The following is a 22724-nucleotide window of genomic DNA, read 5'->3' as shown; positions in this document are numbered from 1 at the left end:
TGCGGGGCCGCCGCCATCTCCCTGAAAGCCGGCTCCAGCCCCGCAGGCTAGATGTGCGCCAGAAACGATGGCACCACTTTTCTGTGCCGGCCCCAGTCCGGCGAAGCGCTGACACGCCGCTTCCCGGTGCGTCGGATGGCCCTTAAGCACCTACTGATGAACGGGGCCACGTATCACCCCGGTGCTGAGTCCGGTGTCCCTTTCTCCAGGTCCCGGTGAGGCTTTTATTGAAATGAAAAGACCCTGAATGGGCCGTGGATGCCGCAGTCACGGCGAGGTGGAGCGGCTCTTCCCTAGGGCCCTTCCGCCAGGTTTCACTCCATGGAACCGCTCGCTCCAGAGCCAGCTGGCAACGCGGGTGCAGCGATAACGGGGGAGACCCTGCGTCACATGCTTGCTACAGGGGCTCTCAAACAGCAAAAATTACTACATGACCCCCAGGAGGGAGGGACCAGCGCCTGAGCCTGCCCACACCCTGCTGCCCTGGGCTTCAGCCCCAGGCAGGGGGCCTGTAACCTGAGCCCTGGCACCCCAGGCTTTGGCCTCAGGTCCCAGTAAGTCTGACGCTAGCCCTGGCAAGCCCATTAAAACAGGGTCCCCTCAGGACCAGTGCTCCCTCTCAGTTTTTCCATCCATGTGCAGAATAAATTTTGTTCTGTGCCCTGAGGCATGTGCAGATGTGCACCACCAATGGAAACACGTGCAGCTGGCTGTGGGAGCTCTGCTAATCAGCCAGGAGGCACCTGAATCTCTCCTGCTATGGCCGCCCAAGAGCTCAGCTCACAGGCAACACTGACTGTGGGGCCCTCTGGGAAGCCACCTTGTACCCGCTGCAGGGGCCAGTCCTATAGCATTCACACCCCAGGTACCACTGGGCTGCTAGGCCTGATTCACCAGCCCCTCCAGGAAAAGGATCCAGTGGCTCAGTGAATTCATGCTCCAAAAACCTTGGGGCGCTTATCCTACTGGGCTGAGCTGGATCTATTTAACTTTTCCAAGTACTCTGTGACCTGCCCCTTATCGCCCACGGTCTAGTCCAGACGTTGTTTTATTTTGCTGGCTGGAGACAGATTCCAGGGAGATGTGCGGCAGCTCACCCAGCTCCGCCCCGCATCCTTGTGTGTTGCATTTCGCTCCTAGCAGACTCCTTTTGCCATCTCTGCGGCTCAACTCTCTCCCCGGCTTTTCACGGGCTTTAATCCCGTTGGGTGGCGTAGTCACATATTCCGCTTTGCTGCAGCTCGAAAGCCCAAGTCAGGCCCGGCTTAAACCCTGCTGCCGGTATTAGAGTCCCCCCGGTGGAGTTTGTACCCTCATCTTTTCACTGCCAGTCACTGTGTGTTCTTGCTTCATCCTTTCCATGGTCAGTTGCCATTACAAATGCCTTTGTATTACAGACCTTTGAGACAGTCTCTTAGGCTGTGTCTAGACTACATGCCTCTGTCGGCAGAGGCATGTAGATTAGGGTTGTAGGCAAAGGTAAATGAAGCCACAATTTAAATGATCGCGGCTTCATTTACATTTACATGGCTGCCGCGCTGAGCCGACAAACAGCTGATCAGCTGTTTGTCAGCTCACCGCTAGTCTGGACGTTCCCCCTGTCGACATCAAAGCCCTTTGTCGGCAGCCCCGTTATTCCTCGTGGAACGAGGAGTACAGATAGTTCGGAATGGCTACGTAGTTCGAACTATCTAGCCCTTGCCGCGTGTAGCCGCGCGGCACGGGGTTCGCACTAGCCAGCTTTTAAAAATGGCGGCACCGGCTTTATGCTAATGAAGCCCGGGAAATTCAAATCCTGGGCTTCATTAGCAAGTTCGGTATGCATACATTACCCCGCTAGTTCGAACTAGGGGGGTAGTGTAGACATACCCTATCAGATTCAGTCTAATACAAGCTGAACCCCTCTACTCCGGCACTCTCTGGTCCGGCAACACCCGTGGTCCGGCATGATTTGAGTGAACTGGGGGTTCACTTAGCATGGGTGTGGCCAAGTTTCCCGCAGGCCCATAAAGTTTGTTGACAGCCCCCAGTCCTGGCTCTCAGTGCTCTGTGCTGCGCGTTAGCTCTAATTGACCCTCAGTGTCTTCTCAGAGCCCAGCAAGCCCTGGAAGTGTTGGAGACGCTGCCAGACAATATTGACTTCCTGTGGTCTGGCAAATTCTCTGCTTCGGCACCGGTCAGGTTCTGAGGATGCCGGACTAGAGAGGTTCAACCTCTGGTGGCAACACTGGGTAGAAGAAAACCTCTGGGCCCGAGCAGCCACGCTCCAAATTTGGGCCCAATTCTGCCTCTTCACAGTATTCAGGTTCGATGCGTTTGAGCTGTGGGCTCTGATCTGAACTTGAACCTGTGTGGGGTGGTGGTTGAGGCCCATCTGTCCGCGGGAGGCTGCGCACCGCCGGCATCCGAGATCTGCTGTCAGGCAGAACGGGATGTGCGGCTGCAGCTCCACCGCGTACGGCCACGCCTGTGCAAGCCAGGCGACACAAATGCTTCCTGGGAGGCTGCTTATAGCAAGAGCCCCTGTCAGTGGAGTCCAAGGTATGAGCGTTGTGTGCACCTGAACTGGCCCAAGAATACGGCATCGGGCTCGTGCCTTTGACCCGGCTTGGCAAGCTGGGTGATGTGTGGGTTTACCAAAGTGTAACAGAGATGAAATTCGCCGAACACAAATGGAAAACTCCAGGGTTCTGTATTTACAAGAGCGCCCCTCTGGGGAGAGTTGTAGTAAAACTCCCGCACGGGCCAGAAAGACTGTCAGGTCTACGCTGCCACTTTCACTGGCAAAACTTGGTTTACTCAGGAGTGAAAAACCCCTCCGCAGAGAGACAGACGTTGCGCTGGTATAAGTGGGAGTGTGCACCGCGGACAGGTAGCGCCCGCCGCTCATCGAGGGGGTGTGGGATGGTACAAGGAGAGCTCGGTCCCGCCTGCATGGAGCGGCTACACAAGCAAGCTTACAACAGTGCGGCTGTGAGCTCCCTAGTGGAGGCCTGGGCTGCGCTTATCCGGAGATCAATCTTCCGGGGGTCGATTTAGTGGTCTAGTAAGGACCTGCTAAATCAACTGCCGATGGTGCCCCCGTCAACCCCGGCAGGCCCCAGGGTTGTGATGAGTAAGGAGCGTTGCTGGGAGAGTTTCTCCCATCGACCGCCCACAGTGGGGACGTCATGGAAATTCGCCTTCAGCTATGCTCTTCCCCCGCCTGGAGCTATGTATCTTAGGTCGAGTTTCTCGCATCGTGTGGACCCAGCCTGGCGCAAACAAGATGAATGATCCGCATCCCTAGGTTAGCCCAGCCCAGCCCGGGGGACTAACACCGTTACGTGCTGACCTCTGGGTCACGCCCGCTGATTTGTGCCCGAGCACCACGTCACACAGATCGGGGCCAGGCTCGTGGTCTAGCGCCGCTGAGCGGCGGGACTGCCCCCCACGGCAGCACTGGGCTCAGCATAGACCTGGTGGGACAAGATCCCTCAACCCTGCTTGGCCTCTAGATCCCAGTCCATGGCAGAGCTGCCAAGATGGATCTGGATGGCTGCCAGGAGGCTGCATAGAGAGAGTCAGAACATCAGGCCGGCATGGGCCCCACCCGGGCTCTTCTCTGAGGAGGGACACAGCAAAGTCCGTGGGGGAGGCAAGTGCTTTTAGGGGATTTTTATCACAGTCTTTTACCAGGACGCTCATGGGGCTAAATCCCATAGAATCCCAGAAACCTAGACGGGACGGGACCGTGCGAGGTCATCGAGTGCAGTCCCCGGCCCTCCCGGCACCGTCTCCATCGTCCCTGCCAGGCGTCTGTCCAACCTGCTCGTCAGTATCTCCAGGGATGGGGATTCCACAGCCCCCCAGGCAATTGATTCCCGTGTTTCACCACCTGACAGGCAGGATGTTTTTCCCGATGGCCAACCTCAACCTCCCTTGCTGCAGTTTAGGCCCCTTGCTTCCTGTCCTCGGAGGAGCTGTGGGGGGCGGGGGGGGGGTTCTGTGCCGGAGAGCTTCCTGCCTTGCATTTCAGTAGGGCCAGGGCCAGGCAACAACAGTGTTACCGGAGAATTGTTTGGACACGTGGGAGGCAAAAAGGCTCAGGGTTACTAGGTGTGCTGAGCTCTGTTGCCTCACAGAAAATGCCGAGTTTAGCAGGGAATTAAGCCAGGCTTGTCATAGCCAGTCAGAGATGGACGCGCGCTAAGGCCCAAGGCCTGTAAGATTGTCTGGGGGGGAAGGCGGGGGGCACAGCAACCATTAAGAAATTCATCCGCTCTAGACGCCGCAAACTTCCTGAGCGGGCAGTAGCTTAGCTGCCTGGACGCCGCTGCACCCCAGTGGTGCTGCTGTGTTCACTGTGCATCTCACACACACTCACGCTCACACATGCACAAATACACACTGTCTCTCACACACACACATGTACAACTACACACACACACACGCACAACTACACACACTCACAAACATGCACAAATACACTCTCGCTCACACTCACACTCTCACACAGCTACACTCAGACACACTCTCTCAAACATGCACTCATACACAGTCTCACATGCTTTTGCTCTCACACTCACACACACACACTCTCGCTCTCTCACACATATACACACACACACTCACACACGCGCATGCGCTTTCTCACACAATCTCTCTCACGCTCTTTCTCTCTCACACTCACACAGATACACTCACACACACTCTCACACACTCACATTCAGTCACTCTCTGACACACACACGTGTGCTTTCTCACACACAATCTCTCACGCTCGTTCTCTCTCTCACACACACACTCGCTCTCTCTCACACACGCACACTCTCGCAAACACATACTCACGCTCTCACACAATATCTCTCACACGCACTCACATGCACAACTACACACACACTCACAAACATGCAAATACACACTCTCTCTCACACACACTCACACACACACACATGTGCTTTCTCACACACACAATCTCTCACATGCTCTTTCTCTCTCTCTCTCACACACACACACACACACACACACACACACACACACACACACACTCTCTCGTGCTGTCACTCTGACCCGCCTGTTTAGAGACGCATGTTCACCCCCTCGTGCTCCTCACCCCAGTGCTGCGTTCACGGCTGTGAGCCCGGCTCTGACTTGCCTGCGTCTGTGGTTTGGTGCCGTCCCTCCTCCCATTGCTGGAGACGCCTTTTTCCTCAAGGGCCGCGCGAGAAGCCGTGACCCCCAAATCCCACCCCAAGGCTGGGCCTGTGTGGCCCTGCGGGTCCCTGCCCGCCACCCCAAAGGGCTTCGCGCTGCTGACACGCGTGGATTTGTTCTTTCTTTTCCCTTTCCTTAGCACGCGCTCTTTGGTGGCTTGGCCAGCGAGCGCTGGGCCCCCGGGTGAGGGGCAACGCTTCCTCCCTAGTGCCGGCGGGGCAGGCCTTAGGACCCCGCGGGCTTTGGGGGGACTGGGCAGTGAGGGGGCTTTGTTCCCCACTTGCGGGGAGACCGGGGTGGAGCCGTCTTGGCCACAGCAGCACTAGCGGGCTGTTTGGAATCAGCTTCGAGGGCGGTTTGGACCGGCCCGGCTGCGCAGTAGCGTACGCGCCCGCGGACGCCCCGGCCCCCCGCATTAGTCATTGCTGGGGGGCCGAGGGGGGTTGCTCTCTGTGGCACCCGGGTGCATTTCATCTTCCCTTAGCCCGTCCAGCAGGGCTCAGGTGAGGCTTGCACCACGGCCAGGGTCCTGCCAGTGCCGTGGGGCCATTAGGGATGTGCCAGTGTAACCGTGCGTGGTTACACTCAGGCTCGGGGACGCCGGCGTGTCCCCCCCCAGGGACGTGCCCATGGCTGGACACACAAGACGTGCAGCAGCAGCAGCAGGCTCACACTGACCCGCGTGCTAACGGCCCTCGTGGTGCTGCAGGGAACGCGGACGGGGCGGTTGCTGCTCTGCAGGCTGCCTTGCCTCCTTCCAGCTTGCCTGGATCCGGATCTCGAGGCGCCAGCCCCCCCACCTCTCGCCCGCTCCCACACCCCACCCAGCCCCCACACCCCAAACCTGCTTCCTGGCAGCTCCCTCCCACACACTGAACCCCTCATTTTTGGCCCCCACAAGATCTACTAGGCGGGGCCCTCCTGGCGCTGGTAGGGGGGAGGGGAGTGTCTGTCCCCATCTGATTTTTCTGTGGGATGGGCCCCCCCGATCCCCAAAAGGAGCCCCGCCCCTCCAGCCCTGTGCGCGCTGCGGTGGGTGGGCCGTGGGCGGCGCTTCGTGCCCATTCACCCGCTTTCTGTTTTCCTGTGGCAGACGTGAAGTACCTGGAGAACCACAGCCTGGCGAAGGCGGCGCAGGAGAAGGCCAACGCGGCCCTGCTGGAGTACACGGCCTGCCACTACCCGCACTGCGGGGACAAGTGCCGCCAGCTCCTGCTGCGGCTGGCCGAGGTGCGCGCCCTCAGCATGCAGGCGGAGGAGTACCTCTACCACAAGCACCTGAGCGGGGACGTGCCATGCAACAACCTGCTCATCGAGATGCTGCACGCCAAGCGGACTTGAGCGCGGCCCAGGGACACGCCACGGAGCATCTGGCCCCCCCGCGGGGAGCGAGTGGGCCAGGCCCCGGGGGAGGGGGGCCTGGCCACGCAGCCCTGCCCGCCCGGCGCCGCTCGCCGGGGCGTGTTTCACCAGAACTGTTGGCCGGGCGCAGATGATCTATTTTAATACACAGGAACTTCGTTTCACGGCTCTCAGGCGAATCCGCTTTCCTCCGTGCGGCCTGCCCCGGCGGGAGCGCCGCCTGGCCGCCCCGTCCGCAGCGCGTCCGCCCGGCTCGCCGCAAGGGCAGGGCGCCGGAGGATTAAACCTTACGAGTGGCTTTGCTCTTATGTACGCTCAGTTTGACTTGTTTGTCCTCAGCAGCTGTCTGCCCTGCCCCTTCCCCCTCTGCCCCCCGTCTCGCCGGCAGGAAAAGGGGAACAGGGTCCTTGCTGGGGTTGCCCGTCCGACAGGGCTTCGCCGGGTGAGGCCCAGGGACCGGCAGTGGGACTTGGGGTTGGGCGGGGGGCTGCCTAGTGGGTCGAGTGGCCCTGGAACAGCCATAGTGGGACGTGCTACCAGGGGAAACGCAGCCTCTCCCTGGCCACGGACGCAGCCATTAGCTCCTGGGGAGAGAAATGCTCCGGCCCTGAGTCCCAGGGAGGCCTGGGGGTCTGTGCCCCAGGGCCAGGAGCCCCGCGGGAGGCCGGTGCGGGGGCAGGAGACGTGCTGGAGTGAAGATTTCGGTGCCCCGCCCCCACCGAGGTCGCAGTGCCCAGTGGCGGCGACAGGCCCGCAGACCCGCCTCAGGGGCCAGTGCCGCTGGCCTGGGGCACCTCTCCGGGCCCGGAGGGCATCAGCCCAGCCCAGCCCCCAGCAGGCGGGGCGGAGAAGTGGCAGCCTGGCCCTCCTCCCTGCACCTCCAGCCCCACGGCCAGGAGCCCTGCTGGCCTGTAGAGGGGGCTGCCCCGAGCTGGGGCGCTCCTGCCGTGCCAGGAATTGGGAGCAGCAAGGCCAGAAGGGTGGGCGGGAGAGAAGCCCTCCCTGGTCGTCCCCCCTGCTGCCCTGACCTGGGGACCGTTCCGGGGGAGGGTGGGTGACGCGCGGATGCGGATGCTGGCCGAGGGACGAGTCCTCCCTGGCGGAACTGGGGGGGGAACGGGGGGGGAATCGCCCTAGAGTTTAAAACTGCTTCCTGGCCGAAGCGCTCAGCCCTGAGCCACAGGGAGCCCCTGCCCGTTGTGGTGCCAGGACCGTGGGGCGCACCCCTGGCCTACGTCTACGCTGGCAGAGAGGAGCAGGGCTGAGCGGGAAGAGGGGGCGTCTTGGCACGAGCCACACGCGTCTCAGGCAGGTGTCAGCCCGCGCGCCGTGCGGCCACGTGGCAGGGGAGTCTTGCGCAAGAAAGCCCGGTGGCTAAAATGTCCAGCAGAGCTTTCTCGTGCACGCGCCGCCACACGGCCACGGCAAACGCACGTGGCCGCGTTCTTGGGCACGACCCCGCCAGTGTAGACAGAGCCCGGGGGGGGTCAGCGTCTGGCTCTGGCGTTTCCGCAGGATCCAGTGAGCGCCAGCCCAGCACCCTCCCACCACCAGCCCCGACTCCCTCGCTTGGGACGGTTTCCAGCTGCCGCCGCCCTCCCAGAGCCATGCCCGCCTCGGCCCTCGGCCGCTAACGCCTCCAGAGCCCCGCAGTGGGGGAGCCTGGCGGCCGAGCCGCTGGGCGTGCTCCAGCCATCGGGGGAGCGAAGCAGCGGTGGGGGGGTGGCCCAGGCGGGAAGGCGATGAAAACGCCTGGCGGCCGGGCCGGGGAGGTGGCAGACGGAGCAGGGCTGAGCGGTGCCCCTGGAAATGGCCTAGGGCCAGCTGGAGCCATCGCAGGCCTGGTCTCCCCAGGCCTACAGGCAGCTCTGCCTGGGCTCCGGGGCGCCTCTGCTTGGGTGGCTCAGCACGTCCTTCACCGGAGCCCGTTAGCAGCGCTGGGCCCGTGTTCTCGGCTGCGCCGGTGCGGTCCAGGTGCGCACGCCGGGCCTGCCCGCTCTGCCCTGGGGCCTGCCCGCTGCACCACCCAGGCCTCGGTTTCCCTCTATGTTCTTACTCAGGCTTTGACGGGGGGATCCAGGTGGCGCCCAGGCCCGGCCCAGGGGGGTTCTGCGGCAACAGCCCTTCTGCGCCTCTGGCGGGGCGGGGGTCCCCGGGGCGAACCGGCGAGCAGATGTCTTACTGCGCGCTGGGTCCTCGAGCACGCCCGTGAGTAAGAGGCCTGGGTGCAAATGGCCTCGGGTGCCGACAGACGGCCCGGAGCTGGTCAGTAGCAGCCCTACGCCGCTCCCCAGGGTCCGGCTTTTGCTGCTGGGGGGCAGGAGCGCTCCCTCCCGCGCCAGACCCACAGCCCACCCTGAGTCAGGCACGTGCCCTTGTCCTGCTCCCCCCCGGGCAAGCCTGATGCGAGCAGCACCCCGTCACTGCGCCTCATGCCCCGGGGAGGAGCCACTTCCATCTGACAGCAGCACCCACAGGCGCCCCTGGTCATAGAGCCCCCCAGGGACGTGCCCCTGGCTGGACACACAAGGCAGCCCCCGGGTCCTTCCCCCACTGAGGGACGGTGTAAAACGCACCCGGACGGTGCCTCAGTCTTGCTGCCACCTTGGCTTCCGCAGCCGCCCTGGCCTCTTCCCCGAGCACAGCTCCTGCCCCGGCCTGGCTCCCGACTTCGCTCCCACCCGTGAGGGTCCCTGGCGATGGGGGGGTCCATGCCCGGTGCGTGTTTCGAGTGGGCGCTCGCACCCCTGAAAGGTGGCACTTGGCGTGTGCGCTGCTGCATTTCGGGACGCGTCTCCGGTGTCTGCGGGGGGGGGGGGGGGGGGGGTGTTTCGCTTTGTGTTCTGGGGCCAGAACGAGCCGAGGCTGCTGGTTTGGGCGCGAGAAGAGGTTTTATTTTCAGAAAACCGAGAAGTGTCCTTACATGTCCCCCCGCCCCCTGCCGGTCCGTCGGTGGCAGGCGCTTGTGCGCAGTGTTCTTGTCAGGATCGAACCACTGGAATAAATTTTGCAATTCACCGAGGCAGGCCGGCTCTGCGTTTGTGTCATGGCGCGCGGGGGTCGCACCGGCTCCCATGCCGGGCTCCAGGGCCGCGGCGCAAAGCCCTGGGCCAGGTTGCCACAGATGCCGCTAAACGGGGTTTGGCCTTAACGAGCGCGGCCTGGGGGAGACACTGGGGAAGCGGGTGGGACGGCCCGAGGCCAGGCCCTGCTCCCAGTGTGCGCCAGAGCCACGGGGGTCATGGGCGGGCGCCGCCCGGTTGCGCTGCTCAGACGGGGGCGGACGAGCGGCCTGGCCCGCCGCAGCCCTGCTCAGCCGCAGACAGGACAGGGCGACGTGGCGGCAGGGGAATCGGCCGTGACCTCGCCGCTAGCCAGAGGCCCCTCTGCGGCTCTTCCCGCCCCAGCTGCCAAGGGGTCTCCGGGGCGCAGCTGGGTTTCGGGGAGTCGGGCTCTTAGGCCCTGGCTACTTGGCGCGGCTCTTGGCTCTAACGCGCAGGCTGGGCTGGGCACAGCGAGGGACCAGAAAATCCCTCCACAGGCACCGGGACGAGCCCTTAACACCGTGCACCCCGAGGGGCCGTGTCACAGCCAGAGGACGCACTGGGCCCCTGGAGTCGCACCCTCAAACCCTGCGTCTGAGCCCGGCGCCCCGTGGGGCTGGCTGTGACCGATGCCGCGCGGCCAGTTTGCCTTCGGCGCCGCCATGGGCCCCGGGGGCTGGCCACAGCCCCAAGGGCGCCTTTCCTGGGCAGCAAAGTGAGCGCGGGCTGCCTGCCTGCCTGCCATGAACCCAGGGCCGGGTCCTACACGGGAAAGGGGCCTGCGGCTTAAACACACCACGGCACAGAGCTCGGGGCCTTTCAATGCCGCCCGGACGCTGCCATGACACCCAGCCAAACGGGCGCCGCGCACCAGGCGCTCTAGCGCGGGGCACAAGGAGCTGGTGTCGCTGGCTCGGCATGCGGGCTCCCCAGGCCCACTGCTGCCTGACAGCCCCCTGCAGGCAGTGCTGCCTAGCAGTGCTCCCACCTGCATGTGGGAGGCAGCGGCAGGCTGCCCTGTGGGCATGCACCTTGCTTGGGTTGCCCTTCCTGGACGGCAAGGCCTGTGGGGACCGGCCGGGTGTGCACGCCCACAGAGCCGGCACACGGACACATGGGCAGGGGCGCTGGGGGGCTTTTTTTTCCCCTCTGCAAAGCTCCGGCTCCTAGCCTGGAAGAGCAGGAAAGGGCCCGGCTGGTCTCCAACAGCCAGGAGAGCAGGCATCTGGCTTCACCATCTGCCCGCCCCCACGTCCACACATCTTTACTAACCCCTGCTGGGGGTGCTTAGGCCCTTGCGCCCACACCCCTGGCAGGCACCAGGCCGGGCTGGTCACAGACGGGGACACAAAACCCATCTGCCATTAGCGCAAATAAGTGCGGCTGCTTGTTCCGAGCGTCAGTGGCCCCGTGTCACCAACGGACCCGTCCAGGGCTGGGCCCGCGGGAGCATGCGGCAGTGCAGGAAGGCGCTATGAGCGCCCGAGCTCGCAGGACCCCTCCAGGCCGGCCCCGCTGGTCTGGCAACCCCCACGCCGGCCCGGTGGCAGTTACCCGGGGCCCTCTTAGCGGGGGTGGCCACATTTCCCACAGGCCCATAGTTTCTTGACAGCCCCGGCCCTGGCCCTGTGCGTTGGCGCCAATTCACCCCTCAGGGCCAGCAGTGGGCGTGTGGGCGACGCTGCCAGACCGTACTGCCCCCCCGCGGCCCGGCAAAGTCTCTGCTGCGGCGCCGCTCGAGCCCCACGGATGCCGGACTGGAGCGGTTCAACCTGTGGCGCCTTGCCCACGCTCCTGCCCGAAGGCCACAGGCCTGGGCCGGAGACACGGCTCCGGGTCACTACAATTCCTTCCTGGCGGGTCAGGCTGGGGGGGCCCTGGGGCGTCAGGGGCCCTGTGTCACCAACGGACCCTTCCAGGGCTGGGCCGGCCAGGGCCGTGGGGAGCATTTTGTCTGAGCGGCTGCAAGGCACAGGCCAGAGACTCCCCACAGCGAGGCCTGCATCCAGCCCGAGCGGGAGATGGGGGTCAGGGACACGCACAGCCCGTATGGGGAGGAACCTTTTATTGTGTGGGCAGCACCGGGGGGGCTAGTGCCTGGCCAGGGCTATTGCTGCCCCCCTGGGGACAAAGGGCCGAGCTACCAGCAGCAGCCTGGCGCCCGGGCGAGCGAGGACACTGTTCTAGCTGGACTCTGACTCCTGCCCCCGTGTCCCCGAAGGGCACGTCCCACGGCCGCTCTCCCATCGAGCTTTCAGCCTCTCCAGCGCCCGGCGTGGCACGAGCCCCGTCAGTCACGGTGCGGCTGTGCCAGGAGCGGCCCTGTCCGGCCAGGCGCGTGTGGGAAACCAGGGCTTTTCAAAGCGCCTCCGCCCTGCCTCCTGGCAGCCCAGCCAGGCAGCCCGGTGCGGCCCCGCGAAGGCCCAGAGAGGAGCCGCTGCGGCCTGTTCCCCTGGGGCTGACGCCCGGCCGGCCTGGGCCGGGAGTGAAAACACACGAGGTCAGCAGGTTCGGGTGGGAGGCTGCAGCTTGTTGGGAGCCCGTCGAGACGGCCCGGGCGCCCAGCTGCGGCAGGTCTGTGTGGAGAGCTGGGGGCGGGCTGGATCAGGCCGTCACCTCTCAGAGCCCTAAATGCAAGGAGAGCCAGGGTTAGTCAGCGCCCGGGACTTGCTTTGCTTGGGCCCTGCCAGAGCCCAGCCTGGGGCGGCTCATACATGGGGGGGGACCCCAGTCTCTATGGCTGGTGAGCAAACATGGCCTGGACACCCAGAGCTTCCAAGCCCAGGGGCCTAGACTCCCAGGCACAGCTAGGCCCCCCGGCCTGCTCAGTAGCGGCCCCACCCCTCCGCTCTCCCCCGGCCGGCTACATGCCAAGGCTCAGGCGGAGGGTTTCAGAACCAAGGTCTCTAAAACAGCATTGAAAGAAAAACCAGCTGGGAGCGATTCTTCCCAACGCCTGTGCATAACCAAGGGGAACGCCAATGCGGTTACAGGGAAATGATTTGTAGTGATAGAAAGACCCATAACCCCCTCCCCCAGCAAATAACCTGGGGAACTCCCTGCCACAAGCTACCACAGTGTTGGGCTGGACAGAGGCGTACGCAGACAGCCACACTCCCACGGGCAGGGCGGGCACCATACGCTGGCTATGAGCAACCTCGGTCTGTCCGGGGCGCGGGGGTGGGAAGAACTTGCTCCTGTCGACCGAGTCGAACACAGCTGGAGCCAGGCTCCGCGGCGGGATGAGCCCTTCCGAAGCTGCGCTAGCCAGTCGCTCTTCCCACCGGCTGCTTTCCCGGCCAGCGAGGAAGCCGCCAGCCACCAGCCTGCGAAATTTCGCCCCTGCAGATTAGTAGGTGAGGAGTTCCCCAGAAAGTCGCTGCCAGGCGATATTCCGATCCGCTCGCGCTGCTTAATATTGATCACAGAAGGCCGGGGTGGCCGGGAGGAGAAGACACTTGTTGCTATGTGTGGCTTAGCAACACACACAATGTATTCAAAGGGAATAATGAAATTATCACGAGGAAACAATGAAGCCCTCACTTGACGAGCTGGAGGCGGTGGAGCCCGCGGGGGGGGCGGGGGGCTCTCGTTTGCCGAGGCAAGAAAGACGCGGCTTATTGTCTGCGCAAACCTGTGAGCCGCCCGGCCCGCCCCTCCCGCGATGGTGGGCCGCCATGGGGCGGGGTGGGCTATTCAGCGGACGTGGCCAGCTGGGCAGGCATGGGGCCTCAGCCTGCGCCGTGGCCTTAGCAGGGAGAAAGGTGGCGACGAGGCTCCTGTCGGGTGGGGGAGGGCGAGGGGCAGGAGGGGAGAACGGCCGGGCTGGAGACCTGTCGCTGGCAGCTGGGGCCCACTGCACATTTAGCGCCTCGCACGCTGCCCTAATCCTGCCGCAGGATTTTGGGAACCGCGGGCCAGAGGGTTCCCTGTGCACGGCAGGGCGATTACTGGCAGGAGAGCTTGGCGCAGAACAGCCTACGCCCCCCCGGGCAGCTTTCCCTTGGCACGCTCAGCAAAAGCGGTGGCTACTAGGCGAGCAGCATTGAACCTAACACCAGGCCTGACGGAAGAGAAGCCAGCACTGGGGGACGCGTCTGAGGGGGAAGTCTGCCTCAGTGGTTAAAGTCCTGGCCCACTGCTTCGTGCCCGGCGCTGGTACTGCTTTCCTGAGTAAGATGAGGCAAGGCAGGAATGGCTTTGGCTCTTAGTGCCCGTCTGCAAGATAGCTTAACAGCTCTGGCTTTCCTGTGCTTGTCACCTTCGACCGGGAGCTCTCTGGGCAGGCCCTGGCTCTCAGGTAGGGTTGCCAGATGGTTTCAGAAAAAATACCCAACCACGACAACAAAAAACACGCCAGGAAAAAGTTTGTTGAAAAAAAAAACAAAAAAAACCCCACGCACCGTGGCCCCTTTAAAAACCAGGATTTTTGCCTCCTGGCCAGGAAAAAAAAATCAGAAAGTACTGGACATTTCTGAATTTTTTTACCAGACAGGAGGTGAAAATACTGGACTATCTGGTCAATACCGGTCGCCTGGCTCCCCTGCCCTCAGGAGGCAGCTCCGAGGTATTACCCTCCGAGGACTGAATCAGTACAGCCGGTGGAACTATTCAAACTGGGGGGCTACAGCTAGACTGGCAGGATTTTCCGCAAATGCTTTTAATGGAAAAGTTTTCCGTTAAAAGCATTTGCGGAAAAGAGCGTCTAGATTGGCACGGACGCTTTTCTGCAAAAAGTGCTTTTGTGGAAAAGCGTCCGTGTCAATCTAGACGTGGTTTTGTGCAAGAAAGCCCTGATGGCCATTTTCGCGATCGGGGCTTTTCTGTGCAAAACAAATCTGAGCCGTCTACACTGGCCCTTTGTGCAAAAGGGACTTTTGCCCGAACGGGAGCAGCGTAGTATTTCCGCAAGAAGCAGTGATTCAGACAGCAGGAAGTCAGTGTTCTTGTGGAAATTCAAGCAGCCAGTGTAGACAGCTGGCAAGTTTTTCTGCAAAAGCAGCTGATTTTGCGGAAAAACTTGCCAGTCTAGACGCAGCCGGGATGTAAGCGACTAGTTGCTCCCCCGACCCTCCTTGCTGCCTCTTTCAGAGAAAGGCAGCGGGGGGGGGGGGGGGGGGGGGAGCAGGAGCCGGTGCTGCAGGGGAGCTGGCTTTAAAGCCGGTTCCCCCCAGCGCCGTCGCCGCGGGTGGCAGGGGAGGTAGAGGCGCAGCGGGAAACGGCACAAGCAGGGACTGAAACCGTCTCCGCTCCTGCCGGTTCCACTGAGATTCGGCTTTTGAAATGTACAAGAAACCTGGAGGGCGTTGGCCCCGCGCTCCCAGTGGGGATTCCTTTTGAAATGGACAAGAGCCCCGCGGGGACTCCTGAACGGTTCAAAGGCTCAGGCGCCGCAGGGCGCACAGGATCCCCCACTGGCCACGTGCTCCCCACTGGGCTTTGGAACTGGCGCGAGAGCCAAGCAGGGCTCTTGCTTCAGCTGAAAGGCGGAGGCGCCCTGACCGGAGAGGCGATGGAAATCCCACTGTCTAGTCAATTAGTTCATGAATCTACATGGAACATCGCTAATTGAAAGGGGCGGCCGGACCGCCCGGTTCATCTCGAACAGACTGAACAGGAGCTGCCTGGCCACGTTGATCATTTATCATCTTAAAACCAGGAAAATGCCCCCAAGGCCCGATCAAAACAAAAGCGTGAGCCTGAGCTGAGCAAAGCCAAGTCCCTTGGTAGCATGTCCTAGGCCAGACACACACGTCAAAGCGCAGAGCAGAGGCGTTCACACGTTCGTGTGGGCGGGAGGGTCGCAAGCAGCCGTCCGGGCTTTAGCCTCCTGGCTTCTCCTCAGTAGCATCAGTGACACGCCTGAGGTCGCGCTGGTGCAGGAGGCAGAGATGGGGGGACTCTGGTATAGACCCCCTGGGGCCAGAGCAGGATGGTTCCCCCGTGGGCCGTCACCAGCCCCAGGCCAAGCCTAGGCTGAAATGCACCAGCAGCGAGGCCGACTCGGGGCAGCCGCCTGCTCTCTCGGCCTCGACTCGCTCTGCTGTCAGCCAGCCCCGGACGCTGTGTCCAGTGGGCCGTTCGCCTCTGCTGACCGGGAGGGGGGAGCTGTCAGAGCCGGCCCGGCAGCGTGGAGCCTTGGGCGGCTGCAGGCCCTTCGCGCGGGGCCCTGAAAAATGCGTCTTGGGCTGCAAACTCTGGGCTTTTGGGGGCTTGCCCCCTCTTCTGTGCAGCTTTCCTGGGGGCGAGCAGCGTCTCTCAAATGGGCGGTCCTGCAGGGCAGGGGAGTTACTGGATCCCAGCCAGCAGCCCCCAATCTCCAGCCGCCCAGCTCGGAAGGCAGCACTAAAATAAGGTGGCAACACCATGCCCCCCAAATAACCCTGTAACTCTTTTTTTGCTATTTGCGAAAGCAGTGCTGCAGTACAAGTAGCAGCCCCCCAACGCCCCCCCCCCCCCCCATTACAAAGGAATACGAAGGTTTTTTCAGTACATCACAAGCAGGAAGCTGCTAAACACCCAGCGGGGCCCTCGGAGACGAGAAGCGCATCACGGCGAAGCGAACGGAATCCTTTGCATCCGGCCCCTCCGCTGAGGCTGATGCCCAAACCTGCACCTCCGCAAGCAGGAGCTAGCACTGCTCCCATTGGCTGCAGCTCGCCGTTCGCGGCCAATGGGAGCTGTGGGAAGCCATGCGGCTTAGAACAGCACTCCCTGCAGCTGCCATTGGCCGGGAATGGTGGTCCATGACCAAGAGGAGCCCCATGGCCCATACCGGCGCTGACCAGGCAAATAAAGTGCCTACGGCCAGCTAGCGGCTTGCCCGTGTCTGAGCCAGGGTTTGAAAACCGCGGCTTGAAGGTTCACGTCTGACACCTCATAGACTTCATGTTAACTATGAGATGTGCCCCGGGCTTTATTACTTCTGCCTTGCCAATCTGTCCAGAAACGGGGGAACCGGTGATATTTCTAGGTGACCCTTTCAAAACAAAGAAAGACTCGATGTGCCTCACACAACTTCCTCCCCGCAAAGAGAAACCCCCGGCCAGGGCCCAACAGCTGCTAGCGTCCTGTCCATACACGGTACGCCCCAGATCAGCTTTTACAGCCAGCCGGGGAGTCGTGCACCCAGGGCCGCATTATGACTTTCGTGGGCCCTAGGCACTTTTGACTTCATGGGCCCCTTCCTCCATAAAAAAAAAATATTAAAATTATTTTTGATATAACTTTAAATACTTCAACATTTTTTTTCTGTTTTAGGCAAAATGCAATAGATTTTCATGGACCCTAAAAGTTTCATTTTTTCTGATGTGAGAAAAAAATTAAAATATTTTCTTCGACCCTAAAAGGTCATTTTTTTCCTTCTGGTTTTAAAAGAAATTAAAACATTTTCGTGGGCCCCTAAAAGTATTGTGGGCCCTCGGCACTGTGCTTACTGTGCCTAATGGGTAAGTCGGCCCTGCTTCCACCGCTCAGCCCAGAAAAGCTTCATCATGGTTAACAAGGCAAAAATAAAACCCACCCATCCACCCACCCACCCACCCACCCATCGAGGCATTTTCACACACCCGATCCCAGTACTGCCTGCGATAGGTGCAAATATCCTGAATTTAGTCTTAGGCGTTCGCAGAGGAACTAGGCAAAGACGCCATAAAACCCATTAAAACGGAGCTGATGTTCCCGGAGGGGCCTTGCCGAAGGCTCTGTGCTTTTCATTACCATAGGCTCTGTCGGTTTCCCCTTTTAACCTTCTTTAGAGGAATACAAACAGCCCGGCACAAAACAATCCCCAAGGGACAATATCTTCCAGGAGAAACTGTCATCAGGGCAATTTGAGAACTGAAAGGGACACAAATAATCTTAGGACACAAAGTACCTTGCGCAGAGGCTTGTGTGTTCGCTCACTATTGCAAGGGGAAAGGAAATATTTATTTTACTCCGATACATTGTGTCTCCCTCAATGACAGAGGCAGCCCTAAGCTGCCTCCTGTGCCGCGACTGGCTTCAGAAGTCCCCAGACACATCTGAGCCACCGGAGGTGTGCAGTGTGGGGCTGGTGCAGGCGCTGGGGGTAGGCATTCCCCCCTGCGCGGAACAGAACAGGACGCCGCGGCACACGGTACGGATCAGGCTCAGGTAAGCAAGACTCACAGCCTGGCCTCCGGCCCAGCCCCCTGCTTCCCACTGAAGTGCGGAGCGGAAACACCTGGCCGGCTCCGGGCGTTGGCCATGGGTGGGAAGGAGCGTCAGCACTCGAGGAGCAGCCTGGGGCTAGGGGCCAGCACCTCGTCCCAGCTCTGCCACTAACGGTTTGGGTAACCTTGGGCAAGTCCCTTAGTTGCTGGGGGCAATTACCCATTGGAACCGCTCCCCAAAGTGTGGCATGTTCTCCGGCACAGGCCCCTGCTATCCGCACGAGGCAGGGTGGGGCACACAGCAGGTCAGACTGTGCCCACACTGGCCCCCTCCGGCCTGGGAAACTCAGAGACCTCTCCGTGCATTCGCCCAGCGGGCAGACGGGGTAACAGCCCTGGCTCCCCTCCCTGGGGCCGCGTGAGCCTGACCTCCCCGGGTGTGTCGACTGCTCTAGGAGCCTGCTCCTGGAAGGCAGCACCAGGCACCCCAGGCAGGCAGGTTACTAATGAACCACCAGTCCAAAGCCAAAGCGCTCGCACTCTGCACCTCTCTGGGTCCACGGCAGCCAACCCAGCGCGCTGCCTGAGGCCACGGGCGGCTCCGGTGTCTGCTGCAGCCTCGCGGCAGCAGGACCAGACCGGGGCCTCCTCCGGCTTCCCAAGAGACTGGCCCTTTGGGGAAATGCACTTGGCAATCGCCAGGGGCTTGCCAGGAAGCCCCCAGGTCCTAACCCCTCCCTCTCCAGCCCAACACGTGTGCTGTCTGCAATGGACTTCCTATCGGTCGCCTCTCCTGGGCAGGGGGGGCTGGGTGGGGGGCTGGCAGGCTGGTTGGGTGGGGGGTAGGTGGGCTGGCTGGCCGGTGGACTGTCGGGCTGGCTGGGTGGGGGGCTGGTGGGTTGGCTGGGTGGTGGGCAGGTGGGCTGGCTGGGGGCCTGTTGAACTTACTGGGTGGCTGGCTGATGGGCTGGCTCGTGGGTAAGGATGTTGCATTTAGATCAATGGGCTAATCAAATAGTCGATGCGATTTGCATCGGCTATTCGATTAGTCGATAAAGGCGCCTCCACCTCCGCCCAGGGCTGTTGCTACACTGCAAAGGTGGACGTGCTGCCGGGAGCATGGAGCCAATGGGGGACTCGCTGGTCTCGTGCTCCCCATGGAGTTTCAAAGTGGCAGCGCTACATGGAGCCCGGGGGTCCCCAGCTCCACATGGCACTGCCGCTCTGAAGCGCCCCGTCCTCTTTCCCCACCTTGCTGCCTCTTTCTGATAAAGGCAGCAAGGGGAGGGGGAGCGACTAGTCCGGTGTTTCTCACCCAGTGGACAGTACCCCAAGGGGCACTCGAGGAGTCTGGGGGTTCCTCAACACAACTGACGTTTGGAGAAAACGGAATTTTAGTTTTCAGTTTTAACGCGCTTTGTTGTTTTTGCACTTTTTACACCAAAAATGTCATTGCCTGCCTGGCTATGATGAAGTTGTTTAAACAAATGTATTACAACGGTAGAAAAAAATGCATGTGTCTGAAACCTGTAGGTACGGGGGAGGGTACTTATTTTTTTTTTGGAAAAAGGGGGTACTGTACTTTATATGAAAAGGTTGAGGAACTGGGCTAGTGTGTTGGCCGTCCGATAAGCATTTGCTTATCAGATAGTCAACTAGTCCTTCACCGCCCTGCTTGTGGGGTGGCTGGCAGGGAGGCAGGCAGGCGAGCAGGGGGGCGAGCCAGCCGGCGGGCTGTCCCATGCTCGTGCCATCCGTGTGTCAGCCGAAGCCCTCGCAGGGCGTTCCCAGGAGAGGAAGTGTCATCGCCCACACGCCGAGAGAATGAGGGTCACAGGGTCAGTCACCTGCCGAGTCTGGACTAGAACCCCCGGGCGTCTTTTCTGTCCCCCTCGTCCGCTCCCTGGGGACAGAGACTGTCCTCAGAGCCCTTTGGCTTAGCCCGGGCGGATCTGGCTGGGGCGCACAGAGCTTCGCCGCCTCCCTGGCTCTTGGGCCACCCTGAGCTCGACAGGGGGCTCTCGGCAGCCCCGTGGCGGGACCTTCGCCCCGGCAGGTAACGTTCCCGCTCACCGCTCCCGACTGGCGGTGGCACCGAGAGGCAGCGAGCGGCTGCATTGCCCAGAGCCCGGCCAGAGGCCCCGACCTTCGCCTGGCTGGGAGAGCCGAGTCCCCTGCCTCATTTCGGACTCCCTGGGAACCGCCCGGCAGTGGGAATTCTACGCAGGGCACCTGCCCGCCACAGCTGTCCAGCAGCGGGCTCCCCCATGCCGCGCCCAGCGCTCTCCTCGCTGAGCCCTGACCTTGAGCAGATGCCTTTGCTCGTGCCCAGAGACTCCTGCAAATTCGCCCCTGGCGGCGCGCGGGCCTGGGGGAGCCGGAGCTGCAGCGCGGGGGACAAACGGCAGGAGCCGAGCTCCGAGAGGGGAGAGCGTGAGCCCAGGCGGGGTCAGCCCCCAGGTCCATACAGCCCAGTGCTGGGAGTGAGAACGGAATCACCCAGCGAGCCCATTCCCAGGCCCTGGCAAACAGGCAGGGACCCATCCCTGCCCAGCCTGGCTCACAGCCCTGATGGGCCTGCCCTCCCTGGACGTCCCCAGCTCTTTCGGGAGCCCTGCTAAAGCCGTAAGGAAGGATTCGCCCCCCCAGGTGGGCCCCCACTAGGAGAGCCGCCATCTTCACCGCGTTTCTCCTTCCGACACGCCTGTGGGGGGGCAGCGCGAATCCACAGACGGGGAAGCAGAGGCAGGGGAGACAGACCCAGCAAGTCCGCGGCAGAGGAGGGAGGAGGAGCCAGGTACCTGTAAGACCCCCCCCCCCCCATCTTTCCTTCCCTGCTCCCCAGAGCGAGGGGGCAAAGCGAAGGGGGGGGCACGTTTTTAATTCTGCCGATTTCTCGTGGGGTGTGTAGGGACCACGCTCCCCCTCCCCGGAGGAGAATGGCATTCGGCCGTGGCACTAACGTCTGCAAATCAGCATTCCCGGGTTCACTGCCGGGAGCAGCACTTTCTTCCCCAGGGCAGCCGCGGCTCAGGCAGCTGGGTGGTGTTTGTGCCATGGCGGCTGCTTTAGGGTTCCCGGCGCCAGCCGGACTCTGCCCAGAGCCGTTGCTGCTGCACCCTGCCTGGCCCAGCGCCCACCCCCCAGCACCGGGCGCAGACACGGCGATTCGCAGAGCGGCCCCGCAGGGGTTGGGTGCCTGGGTGGGGTGGGGCTCTCTCAGGCCTGGCCGGCCGCATTGCAACAGATCTGTCCCCCCGTGCACGACGCAGTGACCGGCAGGGGGGTGCCACCGGGGCGGGTGCACGCAGCACAGAGCGGGTAGCGGGGAAAGCAAGAGCGGCTGGGTGCCTGAGGGTCTCCGTGGGGGAGCTGTGACTCGGGGTGCACGGCTCACGGGGTGGGGGCTGCGGCACACAGGGGGGCAGGGGGCCAGGGGTCGCTGCCTGGGTACGTGCTGGGCCAGCGTGGCACGGCATTCTCCTGGCTGAGAGCAGGGCAAACGTGGGCCGGCCCGGAGACGGGGCCACGCAGTGCTCAGCCCCCCCAGGCATTCTGCCAGGCCTGATTTGCTCCGCAGCAGGGCAAACTTGGGGTCCACGCGGGGTCTCTGCTGGGCCGTTCCGAGCAGCTTTCCAGTGTCTGACGCGCGGGCAACAGAACGCAAGGAACAACATCCAGAACCCCCGGCCCAGAGCCAATGGTGCCGAGGCCGCCGGAACGGCGCAGGCCGGACCCGCTGCCGCACGCTGGGATTCAAACCGGAAGGAGGGAAACGTGCCCGAGCCCGGCTCCCCCCTTCGGCCACCAGCACCCCTCAGCGCAGAGGCAGCCAGGGCCCCGGGGTCCTTAACGCAGGGCAAGAGAAGAGCCGAGGGAGGGAGCAGTTACCTGAGGACTTGAACGCGGTCAGCTCCACCGCCTGGAAGAGAGGAGAACGCGCGTTAGCCGAGACGTGAGCAGGGAGGGAATTTCCGAGCCCCGAGGAACCCACCTCTGCCCACAGCCGCACCCCCCAAGCCAGCCCGCCACCGATGCGGCTGAGAGGGGCTTTGCCATCGCTCCTGGCAGCTCTGCTGCTTTGCAGGGAGGGAAGAGCCCTGTTCTCGTGTTCACGAGCTCTGGTGAACTCACCCGCAGGTGCCCCCCGAGCCCACCCGTGTTCGTAGGGGGCGGGTGTGAGGCGTGAGATACTGGGCCCAGTGCGAGGACAATCCAAGCCTGGCTCCTGAGGGGCCCGGGCTGGCTTTGCCAGCTCTCCCCGCACTGGGCGGCACATGGGGCCCCCCAGGGCCGACCTTGGGACTAGCCAGGCCCCCGGGCCTCCTCTCCACCCACTGCCGCACAACACTCCGGCTTCCCGGCACCCCACGCGCTCACAGGCCCGGCCGGCTTAGCACCACGCGCTTTCTTTCAGGGCCAAGCTTCAGGTTCGTTTGCTTTGGCGCCTGGGCGGGGAGGGGAGCCCCGGGGAGCAGCCGGCTTGTTCCCAGGCTCTGCGCTCTGACCGTCAGGGCCGGGATTTCTGTCACCCGCCTCCACGCGCCGTCAAGGAAAACGCCCAGGATCGGGTCCGCTAGGCGGGGGAGGGCGTTGCCTTCCCAAACCGCCAGCCTGGCCCCACCCAGACACCGCCCCGCCTCCCTGTGATGCTGGGGGGGGCTTAACGCCAGTGGGGGGTGGGGCCTGGGCAAAAGGGGCGGGGCAGGGAGCTTGCCTCCCCCAGCCCTACCTTCACCCAGCGGCCATGGCTGTGAGCAGCACTAGAGCCACAGCGCCGGCCCATCCTCCTGCCCATAGCGACGGCGAGCCTGGCTCAGACCCAAGGCCGACAGTGGCCGATGCCAGATGCCCCAGAGGGAGGGAACACGACAGGGAATCCCCACGGGATCCCTCCCCTGCCGCCCATTTCCCGGGGGGCTCTGTGCAGACGCGAGAGCTGTTTGTAGGGTCGAGTCTGAAGTCGCATTTATCCACCTGTCGCGCC

At 62.6% G+C, this 22724-nt stretch overlaps 2 protein-coding genes across 3 annotated transcripts in view; one reads left to right on the top strand and one right to left on the bottom strand.

The window, feature by feature from the left end:
* Positions 1 to 6727, top strand: part of NR5A1 (nuclear receptor subfamily 5 group A member 1) — a 56176-nt gene extending 49449 nt beyond the window's left edge. For both annotated transcript variants that reach the window (XM_075905674.1, XM_075905675.1), the window contains exon 7: positions 6290 to 6727. In XM_075905674.1, coding sequence (XP_075761789.1) covers positions 6290 to 6537 — 248 coding nt within the window. In that variant the 3' untranslated portion in view covers positions 6538 to 6727. The remainder of the gene's footprint in view (positions 1 to 6289) is intronic.
* A 2665-nt stretch (positions 6728 to 9392) lies between these two features.
* The window catches only part of ADGRD2 (adhesion G protein-coupled receptor D2), a 97020-nt gene continuing 83688 nt past the window's right edge, over positions 9393 to 22724 (bottom strand). The window contains exons 26-27 of the mRNA XM_075905672.1: positions 21629 to 21659; positions 9393 to 12229 (exon numbers count right to left, since the gene is read on the bottom strand). Coding sequence (XP_075761787.1) covers positions 12222 to 12229; positions 21629 to 21659 — 39 coding nt within the window. The 3' untranslated portion in view covers positions 9393 to 12221. The remainder of the gene's footprint in view (positions 12230 to 21628; positions 21660 to 22724) is intronic.

The sequence above is a fragment of the Pelodiscus sinensis genome, chromosome 22, assembly GCF_049634645.1.
Source record: "Pelodiscus sinensis isolate JC-2024 chromosome 22, ASM4963464v1, whole genome shotgun sequence".
Lineage (NCBI taxonomy): Eukaryota > Metazoa > Chordata > Testudines > Trionychidae > Pelodiscus > Pelodiscus sinensis.
This window is presented reverse-complemented; position numbering and strand designations above follow the sequence as displayed.